Source organism: Tachypleus tridentatus, chromosome 11, assembly GCF_004210375.1.
Source record: "Tachypleus tridentatus isolate NWPU-2018 chromosome 11, ASM421037v1, whole genome shotgun sequence".
NCBI classification, from domain to species: domain Eukaryota; kingdom Metazoa; phylum Arthropoda; class Merostomata; order Xiphosura; family Limulidae; genus Tachypleus; species Tachypleus tridentatus.
In genome coordinates, this window is record NC_134835.1 from 7,677,132 (window position 1) to 7,698,443 (window position 21,312).

General features: G+C 33.8%; 1 protein-coding gene across 1 annotated transcript in view; it reads left to right on the forward strand.

The window, feature by feature from the left end:
• LOC143231289 (uncharacterized) overlaps positions 1-21,312 on the forward strand; it is a 265,572-nt gene that overhangs the window by 102,881 nt on the left and 141,379 nt on the right. Inside the window, exon 3 of the mRNA XM_076465839.1 lies at positions 5,887-6,022. Within this exon, the coding sequence (XP_076321954.1) occupies positions 5,887-6,022 (136 nt within the window). The remainder of the gene's footprint in view (positions 1-5,886; positions 6,023-21,312) is intronic.

Below are 21,312 nucleotides of genomic sequence, written 5' to 3' on the forward strand. Positions count from 1 at the left end.
ATTTAATACGTATTTAATACTACGTATTTAAGATGTGAAATAAGTAAAAACTAAAGACAAAGTAAAATTTAATATCCTCCCTCAAGGGTCGTACCCCAAGGATAAAGCTTTGTTTACCCTTAATGTATTTAAAGAAATCCATACTGATAAATTGTACATTTTCAGTGAATCCTTTCTTTACGTTCTTTTTGATCATCTGTAATCTTCTAAATCACCTGTCATACCAGTCAATTAACATTTCTTATGATGTTTTTCTTTAATTTTATCTCTTGCTTCTATTTTGATGTGAAAATATTTTGTTTTATTTATAACTATCTTTTTCTCTCTTTGCTTAACTTGAATATTTAAAGATATTTTCCACACTTCATCAATGTCTTCAGATAACTCGGCTGTCCAACTCGCAACAGTTAATTATTGTAAAATCCCCCCAAAAGTAGCAGTTTTGAATTTTGTGACCAAAATATTCTTTCTTATCTCCATATGCAAAGAACCTAATAGAACAACGATAACTTGTATCCACACTCTTGTCCATTAATATATTTGAAGTTAATAATAAATCTAAACTATCATTGTGTCTAGTAAAACCCTTGACCAACTGGCCTAGAGAGCCGTCGTGAGCATTTCCCAAAACTTTACTCTCCCATGGTTTCACTCTAGCAATACCCAGTTAATATCTTTGAAATTAAAATCACACATAATTATGACTTCATTAACAGTTGAAATCTTAACATCGTTGTGAAGGTTCTCACTAACCTCATCAGCAGTATTTAGTGATCTGTAATAAATTTCAACTAAAAGCCTTTTTCCCTTTATGTATACTTCAAAATAAATTCATTCTCCCAGCTGTTGTCTTTGCTACCCTCAACTTCAACTCACACTTTGCATATAAAGCCACTAATCACACTCTTTAATACTCTATCCATCTGTAACCCTACATTTCAAAGAAACTTCTTTCTCAAAATCATCTAAGTTTAATCATGTTTTAATTATTCCAATCATATGAAAATCATCTAAGTTTAACCATGTTTTAGTTATTCCAATCATATCAAAATCATCTGCCCCCCAGTGGCTCAGCGGTATGTCTACGGACTTACACGCTAAAATCCGGGTTTCGATACCCGTGGTGGGCAGAGCACAGATAGCCCATTGTGTAGCTTTGTGCTTAATTCAAAACAACAACAATCAAAATCATCTAAGTTTAACCATGTTTTAGTTATTCCAATCATACCAAAATCATCTAAGTTTAACCATGTTTTAGTTATTCCAATCATACCAAAATCATCCATTCCTATCAGTGCATTAAATCATTTATTTTATTTCTTATGTTTCTGATATTATAAGAGTAATAATTAAGTCTACCCATATAACTACTTCTACACTCATTTCCTATGACAAACCTTTCTCTAAATCTTATTCGTTTTATATTTAGTTTTTCTTGGCCCTCACCACTGTGTAGCCTCAGTTTTAAACTTCCCTTACAGTTGAGTCAATAGTTGTATCAAACAAGCCAGCCATTATATTATTTAGATGTAAACCATCCATTTCAAAAGGTTCCATTCTTTTGTTGAAATGATCTCACATGTCCAACCAATCGGTGTGTTCTTCCATACATAATAATATAACCCTAGCATTTACCCCTAGTGACCTACTCATAATTTCATTCACACAATTAACTGTTGGCAGTATTTCTGACACAATTAATTTATGAAAGTTTTCTTTAAATGCCTTTAACAGTTCAAGGAATTTATTAATTAGCTACTTTGACCTCCATTTTTCTACATCATTAGATCCTTCATTCACCACAAAAACGGCATCTCTGCTAGCCCCTTTATTATATCCCCTGCTATGTTAGTTATATCCTCCACCAGTGCCCAGCCCCTTTATTATATCCCCTTCTCTGTTAGTTATATCCTCCACCTGTGCCCAGCCCCTTTATTATATCCCCTTCTCTGTTAGTTATATCCTCCACCTGTGCCCAGCCCCTTTATTATATCCCCTGCTCTGTTAGTTATATCCTCCACCTGTGCCCAGCCCCTTTATTATATCCCCTGCTCTGTTAGTTATATCCTCCACCTGTGCCCAGCCCCTTTATTATATCCCCTGCTCTGTTAGTTATATCCTCCACCTGTGCTTTGGCCCTTTATTATATCCCTTCTCTGTTGGTTATATCCTCCACCTGTGCTTGGCCCCTTTGTTATATCCTCTGCTATGTTGGTTATATCCTCCACCTGTGCTTGGCCCTTTATTATATCCCCTGCTCTGTTGGTTATATCCTCCACCTGTGCTCCAGCCCTTTATTATATCCTTCTCTGTTGGTTATATCCTCCACCTGTGCTCCAGCCTCTTTATTATACCCCTGCTCTGTTGGTTGTATCCTCCACCTGTGCCCAGCCCCTTTATTATATCCCCTGCTCTGTTAGTTATATCCTCCACCTGTGCCAAGCCCCTTTATTATATCCCCTGCTCTGTTAGTTATATCCTCCACCTGTGCCCAGCCCCTTTATTATATCCCCTGCTCTGTTAGTTATATCCTCCACCTGTGCCCAGTCCCTTTATTATATCCTCTGCTCTGTTAGTTATATCCTCCACCTGTGCCCAGCCCCTTTATTATATCCCCTGCTCTGTTAGGTATATCCTCCACCTGTGCCCCTTGGTAGAGTAATCTGATTCTTTTTTCATTGTTTACTTACTCTACAGACTGTCATATCATATCCACTTGTCTTGTCAAGGAATCATCTGTGACTATAATTTTTTTATATCATTTATATCTGACATTTTCATTTTCCTTCCTTCAAATAACGTTTCATCTACAGAAAACAAGAGCTGAAACCTGTTGATCAATCAAACAGACTCCTTACACTTAAATTCACTACTTTAGTTCTAATAGTATTATTTCTAACTTTCTGAAAGTCATTGTTAATTAATGTATCTCTTGCATGTACAAACTTAAGCTATGTTCCACAGTCTACACTTAACTTTATCTGTTGCTCCTACTTTAATTATGATATCCATAAATTCTACATCTTCATCACTAACTTTTTTAAAGTATGTCATTCCCAGGATCTCAACTATAACCCACTTAATGTAATTCTAACACTAATCTTCACTGTTATATTTCTAGCTGAGAAATAAATACTCAAAACTAAATGTAAATACTATTAGCCTGTTGCCAATACTGTTATTGTTAAGCATAACGTTATAGAGTACTTAACATTTTTTGTCTCTACGTTATGCCTACAATAGTTATGCCAAATATTGTTTGTTTTTTGTAATTTCGCACAAAGCTACTCGAGGGCTATCTGCGCTAGCCGTCCCTAATTTAGCAGTGTAAGACTTAAGGAAAGGCAGCTAGTCATCACCACCCTCCGCCAACTCTTGGGCTACTCTTTTACCAACGAAAAGTGGGATTGACCGTAACATTATAACGCCCCCACGGCTGGGAAGGCGAGCATGTTTGGCGCGACTCGGGCGCGAACCCGCGACTCTCACATTACGAAGCGCACGCCTTAACGCGGAAGGCCATGCCAGGCCCAATATAACAAATAACTAGTGTCAACTTTATTTGTGGTTTACATCATTTTAATACTAGTAATACAATTAATTCAAACTGATTTATAAGCTACTTAAAAACTGAATTTAAACTAATAAATCTTAAGTTAAACAAAAGAAATCTTACAAAGTAGCACACAATTAACTAATCTTTAAATTGTACTTATTTAATAAAACAGTATATCAGCCTGTTTTACGATTTCCCGGTAAGATGAATTAGAATCTAATGCTTTAGTACAGATAATGTTATTAAGCTGTAACTTAGAAAAATAACCCTACTATTTTTATTTATTAATCTTACTAAGTTCAATTAATATTCTGTTATTCCCTGTAAATGATAATAGTAACTGCAATAACTTGTATGAAACATCTATCCTCCAATCTTCCATATCTTTTACTTCAACACCTTTCTAATATCGAGTTTATATATGTTTTTAAAACAAGCTTAATTTAACACTACATGCAAACAATAATTTATTTTAAAATTTAGGCCTTTGTGCTCGCTCGAGTGCCTTTTATCTTTTTCTTTGTTTTGCCGATAATCCACCTTTGACAAAACGTGAGCCTCATGGAGGTAAACTTATAACAATAATGTTGATGTTCCTTATAAATGTAAACAGATCAAAAGATTAAAGCACTGTTAAAGGATTTGATTATATGGTCGAAGTTTTGTTATTTCTGCATAACTGTCCTTAATTCTAAACTAATAACCTATAGAGACGGCAGTCAATCAACTGTCAGCTCTTGGACTACTCTTGCCAGTCGGAAGAGTGGGATTGCACCTCATTTTTTATTGCACCGATGGCCTTAACCTGTTGACTGCCGAGTATTTCAGCTGCTACAATACAACAAATGCTTCTTCATTTTGTAACTTTTCGTGACGCCATTTTAAATCGAAAGTGAAACAATTTGTAAGTAGGTCAAATGCATGTGTGGTGCTGACATCTAGCGTTGAAGCTAGGCATTATTAAGAACGAATTAACTCGTCCGTGGCACTGTGTTACCGATCTCGTCTACGGCACTGAACAGGTTAAAGTGAGTAGTGTATTTTAACAACAACAGTGTGCAAACCAAGAAACTACGGATCCAATACCCAAACATTTTACTGGTAGGCCACGCCCAAATGGAAGTAAGTAAAACTACGTTCATTCCACTAACCATTAGCGAAAGACTTGTACGTGAATCAGGTGAAAATATGTGAAACTATCAGTTCATTAATATCACATAGTTTGGAGAAACATTTTAATACCAGAGTTTCTGCTCTCACTTGATGATTTAAAATTTTTCTACTTGTTCATTACCTTGATGGAGGATTAAAATTACCTCACAGAAAATATTTATACTTCGTCAAAACTAAATTAATTAACATTCCTAAGAGAATAGCATGAAAAGTGGCTCAGCATGGCCAGGTGACTAAGTCGCTCGACTCGTAATCTGAGGGTCACAGGTTCGAATCCCCTTTACACCAATCATGCTCACCCTTTCAGCTTTGAGAGTGTTATAACATGCAGTCAATCCCAATATTCATTGGTAAAAAGGTAGACCAAGAGATAGCGGTTATGTGGTAATGACTAGCTTCCTTTTCTCTAGTTGTTACACTACCAAATTAGGGACGGCTAGGCAGATAGCCCTCGTGTAGCTTTGCGCGAAATTAAAAAATAAACAAACCATGTAAAGTAAAAATCTACAGCTTATATATTATGTATTAACTTTAAAACTCTTCCACTTTACAATTTGAGCTGGCCTTTATGACTCGCATGTTTACCTATCAACGTTACATCGACTTCAAAGCTAAAGCACATTATATAACTATTATTTAAAGAATTAGTTAGCACCTCGCGAAATGTGTATCACTTAGCATATTATTGTAAGGTTACATTTTGTAATTAATATAAAAATAATTATTAATTGTTGACGTTTTCTTTTAAACGAACAATTTGTCTGGAAATAATAAAATGTGATGAAGGCTTATATTGCCCTTGATTTTGGGTGAACCTTGCTGATGGCTATCTGAGGCATAAGTTGTCCCTAATTTTAAACTGATAAAGCGAAGGGAAATCAACCAGTATTCATTGCCAACTCTTGTTTGATTAAATAACGGAGCTTGAACGTTACGTTTATAACACATCTTTGTTTACGTAGAGAGAACGCTAACCACTAGATCTCTCTCGGTCCTTTAATGAAAACACTGAAACGCCGCTCAGGCAGATTGTATGTTCAGAAATACATTCGTTATAAAACTTAATAATGAATATTATGATCCCGAACTATTATGTTCGACTTGTTTACTTCTGTGAGATTTTAAAAATAAAATTTTTCGTGTTTTTTTTTCCTTAGCTGTACAAGTCTTCTCTTGGGCACGTATATTTGACTAAAACTGACCTCAACACTGAGGGAACTTATAGGTGCGAGGCGTCTGCAGAGGCACCCTCTTTTCAAACGGAACGAGCAGAAAGAGAACTCAGAGTTTATGGTAAGTTAAATTTTGGTCGTAGTTGTTTCTGTGGTCAATCGTAGTATATCACAATGCAACTTGAATATAGAATACATTGTATTAAAAGGAAGCTGAATATTCAAATCAAAACGTCATTTGACAGCTACAGATGAACACAATTTTGTTGGAACTGCATGCAGTAGAACAACATTTTGTTGTTACTTAGGTGTTACAGCCAAAATTTATCATTTAAATTTAAATTAAAAAGGTTCTGTAACAGCTCTTCCTGGTGGGAAATGTCTACATACTCAAATCATAAAGGTCAGTGTTTATAAAATAAAAGTACCTCTTATATTTATTGGTATTACAAAACAAAGGAATATGGATCAACTTGAGATACAAGGACTATTCAGAAAGAGACCTGTATTAAATCTTATTCGAGTACCGATGAGCAAACTGTAGTGCTTTTGTAGCAAGTGAGAATCTATAAACGCACAAAATTCGTCTACGTGCACTACTTAGCAATACGCAGGGATAAGTAGTGTGCTTTGAACGTGACAGCCTTACGAAGACGTTTTTGCAACGAAAATTATATAACAGTTTTATAGTTAACGTGAGAGGTCGTAAAATTGGGCATGACCTGAAGCGGGGACATGGACTTTAACAACGTAAACTTAATTTAATATAGCGCACTCAATTTCCTTAGATTAAATTACCAATAAACAATAGTACCTTTATCACTAAATAATCTAGGTTGTGTTTTATAATGTGGAACCAACGTTCCCAAATTGGAGGTACACATACAAAAGATCGTTAATCCCGCTTTAAATGTTAATTAATCTGCCTTTAGCAACGGTTAAATTACATGTTACAAATATTAATTAGTCTGCCTTTAGCAACGATTAAGTTACATGTTACAAATGTTAATTAGTCTGCCTTTAAAAACGATCAATTGGCATACGAGAAATGTTAGTTTTCCTTGAGAAACGACTAAGCAACATATGATAAACGTTAATTAGTCTATTTTTATCAACGACTGAGCATCATATGACAAATGTTAATTAGTCTATTTTTATCAACGGTTAATCATCATATGACAAATGTTATTTAGTCTATTTTTATCAACGGTTAAGCATCATATGACAAATGTTATTTAGTCTATTTTTATCAACGGTTAAGCATCATATGACAAATGTTATTTAGTCTATTTTTATCAACGGTTAAGCATCATATGACAAATGTTAATTAGTCTGTTTTTATCAACGGTTAAGCATTATATGACAAATATTAATTAGTCTGCCTTTAGGAACGATTAAGAGACATACAACAAACTGTTAGGCGACAAACAATAAATGTTAATTAATCTGTCTTAAAAATGGTTAAATGGCATGTTACAAACGTTTATTAATCTGCCTTTAGCGACGGTTAAGCGACATTTAACAAATGCTAAGCGAAATACAAGACAAATCGCAACATTATTCAGAATGAACTGTATAATAAAATAAATAAATTAAAATTATTAAATTTACATTAAAGACAATAAAAATAGATTTACAAACAAACTACTTTGATGAGTTGTTATTAATTATGATTTGATCGTGAAGAAAACTGTCAGCTTAATGAGATGATAATGTATTATTATATAATATAATAGATATGTTATTATATAATATAATACATAATGTGTTATTATATTATATAATACATAATACTTTATTGCATAATAGAATACATAATGTGCTATTATGTAATGTAGTACATATTAAAATTATCTTTAGAAGATCCTTCTTTTTAAATTACAAAAAAAGTCACTTCAGACTTATGAATGTGTCAACCATTAAATGTTGTAGAAAACAACAACTCTCACAACAATACCTTATCCTGCTATAAAATACAACAACTCCTACAACAATACACTTTCCTGCTGTAAAGTAAAACAATACTTACAACAATACACGATCCTGCTATAGAATAAAATAACTCTTACAACAATACATTGTCCTACTATAGAATACAACCACTCTTACAACAATAGATTGTTCTACTGTAGAATACACCCTGTAAAAACAGCTGTTAACTGCAATTTTTATGACTAAAGGCCACCGAAGAAATTCAGTAATTTACTCAAAACTACATGTATAGAAAGGCTTTATAAATGGAACTAGTTCTTTTTTGTGTAATAATTACGTTATATGTTAAATTATGGAAACATATTTTCTCTAATTGTGTAAATAATACAACAGAGGTGGCCTAATTTTATTAGATGTTAATAAATAAACTCACATAATAACTCGAACTTGTGTGTCAAATTTTAATTACCGGTGTCTCAGCAAATGTAACGTTTGTTAATTAGCGGTGTGTCGGTGATCATTGCATGAACGAGACTGTAATGTATTTTTAATGAAAATAACTATTTAACCAACATTTTTTTGATTCTCTAAGGACAACAGTTGTACAGCGCGTTCCAGTTCGTAATTAAAATACGTTGGTTCTCTTAAAAACAGGAAATATTATATTTATGTAGTAAGATATATCATAGTTTTAGATGGGTCTGTAGAGGGAAATAATTTTTTTCTCTAATGTTTGTACAAATGTTTTAACCCGGCGTTAATTGTTAATTAATCCACCAATCGGGTTAAACATTAAAGCTTGCTGAAATTCGTGATAAGGAAATGAGAACACCTACTCGCTCATGTTTTCGAAACATAGGTTTTTTTTTTTAAAACAACAACTGTAAATTGGGAACTTCTATGGTCATAACAATTCCTAACTTGTCGTTATTCGCAACGTAATTCAGATAGCAAGGTACTTCATGTTTATGATAATATTCGGAGTAAAATTCACGGATAAGATGCAAATCTTACTTATTGACATATCTCATCTGATAACCGACATAGTTTTCCTTTCCTGAAGAAGCTAAAACGATTCATCACAAAGTTTGGAATATAATTTGTGTTTCTGTTGTTTTGAATTAAGCACAAAGCTACACAATGGACTATCTGTGCTCTGCCCACCACGGGTATCGAAACCCGGTTTTTAGCTTTGTAAGTCCGCAGACATACCGCTGAGCCACTAGGGGGCATTTGTGTTTCTAAAGCATTCGCTCCCTTTTAAGAGTTCGACAGGTAGAAAACTAGTTTAACCGTTGTGAAACTTACCACTAGGAGATAACAATAGTTTTTTCAGTCACAACTAAAGTAAATTGGTAGTAAATTAATGTGTACAAGTTCTTTATACGAAATACACAATTCATTGATTCAACTTTTTAATATTAGTTTGTTCTGAATTTCGCAAAAGCTACACGAGAGCGCAACCGTCCGAAATCTAGTAGTGATAGATAAGAAAACTCCTCTTTTGCAAATAAGTAATGGGATTAACCAAAAGATTAAAACCACTCCACAGATGAAATTGTGAGAATGTTTGGTGAAAAGAATTCGATCCTGCAATTCTTAGATTGCGAGTCGATCGCCCAGAATACCAGATCATATCAGGCCCGAAGTCTTAAAGAAATAAACAAACGGATTTAATATTAAAGTGTCCTTTGTTGCATCGTTAAAACTATTAACATACTGCTTTATTTGTTAAATACTGTTCTTCCCAATAATAATGTGTTGGTAAAAGAGTATCCCAAGAGTTGGCGGTGGATGGTGATGACCAGCTGCCTTCCCTCTGGTCTTACGTTGCTAAATAAGGGACGGCTAGCGCAGATAGCCTTTGAGTATATTTACACGAAATTCAAAACAAAAACAATCCAATTATAATATGATCGTTAAAACTAGCCCAAGACTCCTTTACTCTTTAAATACTGCTCTTCCCGATTATAATATGATGGTTAAAACTAACCCAAGACTGCTTTACTCTTTAAATACTGCTCTTCCTGATTATAATATGATCGTTAAAACTAGCCCAAGACTGCTTTACTCTTTAAATACTGCTCTTCTCGATTATAATATGATCGTTAAAACTAGCCCAAGACTCCTTTACTCTTTAAATACTGCTCTTCTCGATTATAATATGATCGTTAAAACTAGCCCAAGACTGCTTTACTCTTTAAATACTGCTCTTCTCGATTATAATATGATCGTTAAAACTAGCCCAAGACTGCTTTACTCTTTAAATACTGCTCTTCCCGATTATAATATGATCCTTAAAACTAGCCCAAGACTGCTTTACTCTTTAAATACTGCTCTTCCCGATTATAATATGATCGTTAAAACTAGCCCAAGACTGCTTTACTCTTTAAATACTGCTCTTCTCGATTATAATATGATCGTTAAAACTAGCCCAAGACTGCTTTACTCTTTAAATACTGCTCTTCCCGATTATAATATGATCCTTAAAACTAGCCCAAGACTGCTTTACTCTTTAAATACTGCTCTTCCCGATTATAATATGATCGTTAAAACTAGCCCAAGACTGCTTTACTCTTTAAATACTGCTCTTCCCGATTATAATATGATCGTTAAAACTAGCCCAAGACTGCTTTACTCTTTAAATACTGCTCTTCTCGATTATAATATGATCGTTAAAACTAGCCCAAGACTGCTTTACTCTTTAAATACTGCTCTTCCTGATTATAATATGATCCTTAAAACTAGCCCAAGACTGCTTTACTCTTTAAATACTGCTCTTCCCGATTATAATATGATCGTTAAAACTAGCCCAAGACTGCTTTACTCTTTAAATACTGCTCTTCCCGATTATAATATGATCCTTAAAACTAGCCCAAGACTGCTTTACTCTTTAAATACTGCTCTTCCCGATTATAATATGATCGTTAAAACTAGCCCAAGACTGCTTTACTCTTTAAATACTGCTCTTCTCGATTATAATATGATCGTTAAAACTAGCCCAAGACTGCTTTACTCTTTAAATACTGCTCTTCCTGATTATAATATGATCCTTAAAACTAGCCCAAGACTGCTTTACTCTTTAAATACTGCTCTTCCCGATTATAATATGATCGTTAAAACTAGCCCAAGACTGCTTTACTCTTTAAATACTGCTCTTCCCGATTATAATATGATCGTTAAAACTAGCCCAAGACTGCTTTACTCTTTAAATACTGCTCTTCTCGATTATAATATGATCGTTAAAACTAGCCCAAGACTGCTTTACTCTTTAAATACTGCTCTTCCTGATTATAATATGATCCTTAAAACTAGCCCAAGACTGCTTTACTCTTTAAATACTGCTCTTCCCGATTATAATATGATCGTTAAAACTAGCCCAAGACTGCTTTACTCTTTAAATACTGCTCTTCCCGATTATAATATGATCATTAAAAGTAGCTTAAGAGTGCTTTGCTACTTAAATACCGTTCTTTCAAGTGCAAACGTTAGATAGAAACATTCAAATATTTGGAATGCGCAACGGTATACTTACCAGTTAATAACAACACATGATAAGTTTGTAACCAGATAATAACAACACACGACAAGATACCAGATAACAGTAACACATGGCAGGAGACTTACCAAATAATAACAACACATTATCGCGGTTCATTACCAGATAATAATTACACACGATAGGTTAGTTACCAGATAACAGCAACACATGATAAGATACTTACCAGATAATAACTAAACATAACAGTATACTAATCTGATTATAACAACAATGGACAAGATACCCACCTGATAATAACAACACATTATAGGTTACTTACCAGATAACAACAACACATGACAGGATACTCATTAGATAATAACAACGCGTGTTATGTAAGTTACCAGATAACTACAATACATGAGATAATAACAACACATGACAGGATACTTACTAAATAATAACAACACAAAACACATAGTAAATAATAACAACACAAGGCTGATACTTACCAGGACAAAATGCTTACCAGATTTTAACAACACATGACAAGATAGTTACCAGATAATAACAATATGTGATAGGTTAGTTATCAGATAATAACAACACATGATAGGTTAATTACCAGATAATAACAACACATGACAGGATACTTACCAGATAATAAGTAACGTTTATACCAGCCTCGAGATGTTTCGCTGTAATTCTAATTGAATTTTTCTAATACATTACAGGTGTAAATTAGCCTAGTAAATAAAACCTTGATGAAAGGTATTTTCTGTAATCTTCTGTTTCTTTCTTTGATTTTCGACACGCAGGCGTCTGACTAAAATAGTCTTCGCGATTGTCATGATTTCACTGTTTGTACATATATCGAGTTTTTTTTATAAAAAATATATATTTAATACCATTTCTTTACGTATGACCTGTTCTGGTTTAGCGATTAACGTACCGATAAGATCCATGGTTTGACCTCTCATATATTTCCTAATTCTATCTTCACTTTCAACTGAGCCGGCGCTATAGATACAACAGTCAGTTCTGACATTTGGCAAAGAACGGAGGCATATTAGGCGGTAGGTGGCGTCGTCTGTATTTCTTCTCTCTCTAATCACTAGTTCTAGATTAGGGACGGCAATAGTTTTGCTTTAATGGGATCTGTAACCAGTCCGCTTAACTGATGTGTTTTGCTTGTTCGAAACTTAGCACAAAACTACAACAGAATGGGCTATCTGTGCTCTGCCTACCACGAGTATTGAAACCCGAGGGGGGCTTATAGATGTGTCTCGTAAAGTATTGTAAAAGTTGAAAACACCAACAGAGATGAGAAAAATATTTTTATCTTGTTGAATTTTGTCTTATATGCATATATTTCTCTTTTTGTTTATGACGTATTGAGTTCAGTTCGATACCAATTTGTTGACATAACCATTTTTATTTATTTGGTAAATGAAAAATCGAAATGCTAATGAAACTTGTATATATTGAAAGCTTTGGCACAACTTCAGTGATGAGTTATGGTACACACTATAACTGAAAAAATAAAAGCCCTTGGAAATAGAGTAACAAAAATAAAAACAAGAAACGGATCACAAACTAAGAACAACAAAAACAGAACGATGTAAACATAATAACTGTTTGTCACAAGAATGACCGGAAGCAATAGGTACAAATGTTGAGTACATTTATCAAGGCAGATTTTTCTCTTTTCTCCTTTCATTTCTTCATTTTAGTTTTAAAAAAAAAGGTTTATATTTCCGTCAAGTTCCACATCTATTATTTCTTCCTCTTTCTCCTTTTGATTTCGTTTTAACTTCTTCTTTCAAAGCAAATTACTGTAAAGTAAACGAAATATACGTTGGAGACAAGTACACACATTTGTAACACAAGTCGTTAGTGTTAGTTGTTGTAAGTTTTACAACACAAAGTTGACTTGGTAGATATGATCTGCATTAGGAATGACATGACTCGTCTGTGGAGAAAGTGAGTCTTTGGTATAAATTCACACACAGAGAGAGAAATGTAATTGACTGCTATTAGTCCCCATATTTGTATGGTGACTAAGAGATTGTATCTTAAAGCAGTATTGACACACGGGTCGCTGACGATAAAACTATCAGCTTGTGTCATTAAGCAGTATTCAGACATGGGTTGCTGACGATAAAACTATCAGCTTGTGTCATTAAGCAGTATTCAGACATGGGTTGCTGACGACAAAACTATCAGCTTGTGTCATTAAGCAGTATTCAGACATGGGTTGGTGACGACAAAACTATCAGCTTGTGTCATTAAGCAGTATTCAGACATGGGTTGGTGACGACAAAACTATCAGGTTGTGTCATTAAGCAGTATTCAGACATGGGTTGCTGACGATAAAACTATCAGCTTGTGTCATTAAGCAGTATTCAGACATGGGTTGCTGACGACAAAACTATCAGCTTGTGTCATAAAGCAGTATTCAGACATGGGTTGCTGACGACAAAACTATCAGCTTGTGTCATTAAGCAGTATTCAGACACGGGTTGGTGACGACAAAACTATCAGCTTGTGTCATTAAGCAGTATTCACACTCGGGTTGCTGACGACAAAACTATCAGCTTGTGTCATTAAGCAGTATTCAGACATGGGTTGGTGACGACAAAACTATCAGGTTGTGTCATTAAGCAGTATTCAGACATGGGTTGCTGACAACAAAACTACTCGTAACGAATCTCACTCTGTTCATATACTCTTTTAATGTAATTTTCATAACAATATAAGAATTAAAAATGATTTCGAATGAGAGAATGACGTTGTCAATAAGCCATTGAAATCCAATAAACATATTTATTATTAATTGTGACATTTGTTTAGATTAATCTAGAAGTTATTAAACTAACAATAAATGCAACTGCGGTGTTATAAAAGGCAAAACAGCAAACAATGGTTGAGGTTGAAATCATTGGAAAAGAAAAAAAGAACCACGTGGTTGTATGTTTTAGCGGAAAACGTGGCTATAAAAGTGTTTTCCATTATAGCTATTTTAACAATTTGTTTCCATTAGTAACAACAGTCACTACACTAAAGTGTTAAGTTCGAAATTAAAGTAATTTATCCTTTGTTTGATTTGTTATTTTTTTACTTTCGTGCAAAGGTACCCGAGGGCTATCTGCGCTAGCCGTCCCTAATTTAGCAGTGTAAGACAAGAGAGAAGACAGCTAGTCATCACCACCCACCGCCAGCTCTTGGGCTACTCTGTTATCAACGAATAGTGGAATTGACCCTCATGTTATAACTACCCCACGGCTGAAAGGGCGAGCATATTTGGTGCGACGGCGATTCGAACCCGCGACCTTCAGATTACGAGTCGATCGCCTTAACCCACCTGGCCATAATTTATCCTTCGATCTGTTTTTATTTAAAGTGAACATGAATTATTCACCCATTGCAGGTATAGTTGTGGTGAAGAGTTTGGTGAATACATAGATGGATCAAAGGTTGAGTAAATAAGGGTTTTAAAGCCTCACTACGTCGTTACAGTCCATGTCGCCACATAGAACACTCTGGTGCTAGCTTTGACAATCGTGCTGTAACTGAACAAGAATATTTAAACGGTATGGCACTCTGAATTCTATAATTGTGAAACAACACTAGCAACATAAAAGGTACACGAAAAATCAACTTATTTAGAGACGACTCATGAGACAGAAGGACCGCACATGGCCAAGTGAAACGCTAGAGTACTCGACTCGCTCGCACTTTCAACCAAGAGTCGGCGGTGGGTGGTGATGACTAGCTGCTTTCCTTCTAGTCTTATACTGCTAAATTAGGGACGGCTAGCGCAGCTAGCACTAATGTAGTTTTGCGCGAAATTCAAACAAATAAACAAACAAAAATAAGACAGTGAAACAAGAACATTTTTGACACTATCGACAAAGTTCAAAGCTACTTCCACAGAAACTCATTTCATCAAAACTTAAATCTGTTTCTTTCACACTTATTAATGTGAAATTTTCACACTTTGTTATTTCTTTGTTCAGCCTTTTTCATATATTATTTTTTTGGATTCTTTATAATAATAAAATACTGAAATTATTTCCTTCATATTCATATTCATTAGCCTAGTTTTTTAGTTTCACCATTGATCAATTGACAGGCTTAATGCATCACAGAAGGAAACAGATCAATACAGATAATTTTCAAACACTCATTACGACGGTGAGTTTAAACCTGTGTTTTCTATTCTGTGTACAGGAACAATTAAATATTTTCCTTCTCGTTGAAATGGTTTGTATGTTTCTGTTCTGACTCGTCCGTAACCAATTATTCCCTAAAGGATAATACATGATATATTAAATAGAATACAAATTCTCGGGCTTGCTTTATGTCTGCATTGTACGTAATGGTATATGAACACGAAATCTGAACGTATTATAAACATTCCCTGAACGTGTGTCACGGCACGCATCTGAAGTTATAAAAGAATATTGTTATTATATTCGAACAAATATTAGATTCGAATATACATTTTAGCTATATTGTATTCGATTGTATAAAAAATACTTCAAAATAGTTCTTTTTTACACTTCTTTTTACGTACATCTGTATCCAGTACAAATCACGTACACGAGTATGTATAAGTCCACAGGGAAATACACTCAGTCTGTTAAGGGTACGCTGGGTAGCGACTTGAACTGAATGAATTATCACATAATGAGATAAATCGAGTTTTACAACTTGTCTAGTTCTAAAGTAGCCTCGCAGAAGATCTGATTGATTGGGTCACTATGGAATGAACTACCACTCTAAGCTATAACCGAATATACATTGCATAAAACTAAGCTGAAATAACATTATGAAAACATGAAGTAAACATAGATTTCTTGACTGTTAGTATCCAGTTTATTCCAATATATATATATAATAGACTGATGTGATTGTCACTAGAACTGAATGATTATCCAAACAGAGATGTCTTCATCTATGTTACATTGACAGTTGGATACTTCTTGAAACAACTGCTAATTAGTTTATTAGTTCGTTATAACTCTTGCCTTTTAAGTACTTACAACAATCAGTTATATTATATTTAATGTGACGTATTTGTATAAAAGTTTCTAAAGAGTTATTTCTTGTAACATTTAAAGATGGAAACAATTAATTTATATTATTCTGTCTTTCTGTAACCATACCTAATTAGCTTCGTATGAACAGAGTAAAACTTGGAATATAGTGCTATAAAGGAGTTTATATATAAGATACGATACATAAGATGTTGGATTACAAAATAATGCTTAGTTCTCAAAACGTAAGTTAATGAACCTCACTTTTGTCATGTCAACTAAACATTAAACATATATTACATACGTTCAACGTCTGATAATCTCCAAAGTAAAATTTTGATTTATTCCACTAAACCTTCTTACTCTGAATGTCACACACATATCTATATACACGTGTGCGTGTGCCTGCTATACCTACATTTTGCCATGTGATTTGCTTATTGCGTGGGATTACATCCAGTAGCTTTGAAACCTATTTAGTTAGCTACTGATTTCTTCGAAGGAAAAATAAACCCAAAGAAATATGATCACGAACACGAAATGCAACAGCTATATTATACATTGAGTTTTTTGTTAACGTAATACTGAAATACTCGAACTAAAAATTAACTTACAGTTGAATACGTACATAAATACATAACCATTCAATACATTTATTTATGCATTTGAAACTGTGAAAATATATAAGAAATAAAAATTTAAAAAGAGAGATGAAGTTTAGAAACATATCATTATACGTAATCTATGGAAAATAAAGTGTATTTATGAAAAAAAGAGACATTCTAGAACTGCTAAGTATATATAAAATATAATTATTTGAATTCCTCAAATAAGAAAGCAATAGAACAAAGTTCTACAATAAAACAAAGGTCTAAAATGAAACAGAGTTCTACAATAAAACAGAGGTCTAAAATGAAACAGAGTTCTACAATAAAACAGAGATGTATAATAAAACAGAAATTTACAATAAAACAGAGATTTACAATGAAACAGATATCCACAATGAAATAGAGTTCTATAATAAAACAGGAATTTACAATGAAACAGAGTTCCACAATAAAACAGAGATCTATAATAAAAAGATGTACAATAAAACAGAGATCCACAAGAAATAGAGATGTACAATAAAACAGAGATCCACAAAGAAATAGAGATGTAGAATAAAACAGAGATGTACACTTATGATAATTATTGATGTTTAGGAACTATTTAAAGTATTATAATCAGAGTTTCACAAAATGTTCGGGATATTTAGAATGAGTAACACGTTGCTCGCTACTTCTAATAATTATATACCTCAAGGTGACACAGTAACTCCTGATATTTATTTCTGACTTCAAATATAATTGAAATATTAAAAATCCAAAGAAAACAGGAACTGTGAAATAAATTCATAGCGACCTATACTGACATATATCAATTATGCTTTCTAAAGTTACAATAAAAATCGAGAGAAAAGAAAGAAGAAAAAACACAACTTTAACTCATATTCAATAAAAAGTTGCATGTTTACGTTCAAGAATTGCTTATTGATTAACGTTCTTGACAATTTAAGTAAAAATGTTGCACACATATTATTCGAACAGAACTGGTTTTCGTGTGTTCATTTTCTAGCTAATTTCAACACTAAAAAGTAAAGTTTTGGGTGACATTTTCAATTTGAATAAACCTAACCTTGTTGCTGTTGTACTCTATATACACGATCAGTAATAGGTGTTTGTATTTCTATGTCTGCATGGGGTCGAGTTGCCACATAACTCATAAATGTTGATCAAACAGAGAAGAAAGGTTAGGTTGTTTATTAAACAAACACCACAGGTCAAACAGCGACTAGATCTCGTTTAGCGACTTTCATTAGCAAGTGTACAGAAAAACAGAAACGTACGTTTTACTGTTGCTCAGTAAAAAACTGTTTATATATCGATAGTAGTACGTCATAATCTCTTAAAAACTTTATAATAATACGAACGACGTGATGGTTATTGCATTTCTTCGAGAATACGGTATTTGTTTTCGCTGTGTGGGACTACATACTGTGTTTACTTTACGGCAATAGCTCGTTACGTTTTCTTTCAATCACAAAGGAATTCTTATAATTATTAACATTCGCGCTGTAGAAATGTCGAAGAGAGAGTTTGCGTGGTAGAAAAAATAAAATAATTATTTTTACACTGTGTGTGAACGACACTGCTTAATTACGTGTAGTTTTACACTTACTTATGTGTGTTAAAATACACTTACGTATGTGTGTTAAAACGAACATTAAATAAACACTGGTGTAGTGTACGTGTTCATATATACATTACTGCCCATAGATGACACAAAAGGTTTCTATATCAACCAAATCTTATGACGTACAGCTCGCTTCTCGACATATATATATATATATGTTTATAAATATAGAAAATTATAATAAGATAAAACAATTCACAGTGTGTGACTTAGGTATGTGGTATTCAATACAAACCACAAAACCCGATAGGTATGTGGTATTCAATACAAACCACAAAACCCGATAGGTATGTGGTATTCAATACAAACCATAAAACCCGATTTCTTTCGAAACGCGGACCTTTTTTCTTCAGGAACAATTTGTACTAATGTGAATTTATTAAGAACAATAGGAGTTTACCAAGACATTATTAATAATGGGGCCTGGCATGGCCTAGCGAGTAAGGCGCGCGACTCGTAATCCGAGGGTTGCGGGTTCGCGCCCGCGTCGCGCCAAACATGCTCGCTCTCCCAGCCGTGGGGGCGTTATAATGTTACGGTCAATCCCACTATTCGATGGTAAAAGAGTAGCCCAAGAGTTGGCGGTGGGTGGTGATGACTAGCTGCCTTCCCTCTAGTCTTACACTGCTAAATTAGGGACGGCTCGGTACAGTGGGCTAACAACCTACTCACTTAAATACCTGTTGAAGAATCCGCAAGCGATTGCGGCCCTATGTTCCTAGATGGAATCTAAGGAGACAACTAACAAACTAAACTATTAATAATGAGTCGTAACTGGTAACTTGGTAACATGGCCGCAAGTTTAATATTTTTATATCCAACTTACAATTCAAAATTATTTCTAAATGAATTTCTCCCGAATAGAAACTTTTTGAGTTAAAAAAATAAAGGGATATGGAGTCTTGAGAGAAAACTGGAATTGTTATACTCCATTTTAAGCTAGTGACCAGATAGTGACGTAATATACGTCAAAAATGGTCCTCTCAAGCTTAACCTTTAATGAATACTCTCATAATTAATTAATTAATTACCTCTAACAGAACAAAAATCTTATGTAAGAATGGAATGTTGTAGTGCTAACAACACTTACTAAATAAACAGTTGTGATTAATGTGAAACAACCAGCTCACGTTAAATAAACTATATGATAGCACTGGACAATAGGAAACAACCAACATATTTTAAAGAAAGTATTATACTGATGACCAATAGCTAATAGCAATGTAACAACCAACTCACTTTGAACAAACTATATTAAAATAATGAATATTAATTAACAGCCAACTAATTCTAAATAAACTAAATTACAGCAATGTATCAACCAACTCACTCTGAACAAACTATATTAAAATAATGAATAATAATTAACAGCCAACTAATTCTAAATAAACTGAATTACAGCAATGTATCAACCAACTGACTCTAAACAAACTATATTAAAATAATGAATAAAAATTAACAGCCAACTAATTCTGAATAAACTAACCTACAGCAATGTAACAACCAACTCACTCTAAACAAACTATATTAAAATAATGAATATTATATTAACAGCCAACTAATTCTAAATAAATTGCAGTTACGAAAAGTAATAACCAAATCTTTTTTTTTTTTTTTTTTTTATTTCGCGCAAAGTCACTCGAAAGTTATCTGAGTTAATCGTCCCTAATTTTGCAGTTTAAGACTAGATAGAAGGCACTTGGTCATCATCACTCACTGCTAACTCTTAGACTTCTCTTTTGCCAACGAATAGTGGGATTCATGATGACGAGAAACCCACACGAAAGAAATGTATTTCAAAACAGTTGGTATGGGTATTAACACTTATTAGTAAAGTACAGAACAACGTTTCGACCTTCATAGGTCATCTTTAGGTTAACAAAGATAGTTTGCAACTGAAAGTTATCCGACGCGTCTAGAGACAAGAGTTTAAACGGGTACGGGATTGTAGGGGGCGTTGCAGTTAGACGTTAGGTTATTAATTAGTGTGTTGTGTGTGTTTTCTTATAGCAAAGCCACATTAGTTTATCTGCTGAGCCCACCGAGGGGAATCGGACCCTGATTTTAGCGTTGTAAATCCGGAGACATACCACTGTACCAGCTGGGGGCCTATTAATTAGTACAGGTATAAAGTTGTTCTTTTATATTGGTTTAATTTTGGTTTTAGTTGTTGTATAAGTAGGGCTTCTTTGATTTTGTTTTTGTTTATATTTGTCTTCCTACTTAATATCTGGGTGTTCAAAAACGTGTGAAGGTGTTTTTTAGTTTTTGTTCATGATTCAATGAACAGCTTGTTTCAGCTTGTTTCTACAATATAGAAGTCGTGGCAGTTGTTACGTTGTATTTCATAAATTACGTTGGTGTTGTGTTTGGCAGTGTAGTTTTTACAAAGTATGGAATTTAGTTACCTGGTTTTTAATAATTTTTTAGAAAAACCTTATAACAAAATGTTGGTTATTTTTTCGCTGATGTCAGGAACATAAGGTATGCAGCAGTGTAAGGTTCTGTAGTTTGTTATATCTTGGTATTTACTGTTGTTTGTCTTTGTGTGTGCGTATAATTTTTTCCAAAGTTTTTGGAGGAAATTTGTTGATGTTGATAAAGTGTTGTTTTCTTTTGTTGATTTCATCGTTAATTTTATCAGATTAACATAGTTTTGTCACAATCAGTGAAGCCTGCAAAACAGCTTTAGAAGTTCATATCTAAGACCCCAAACCATTAATA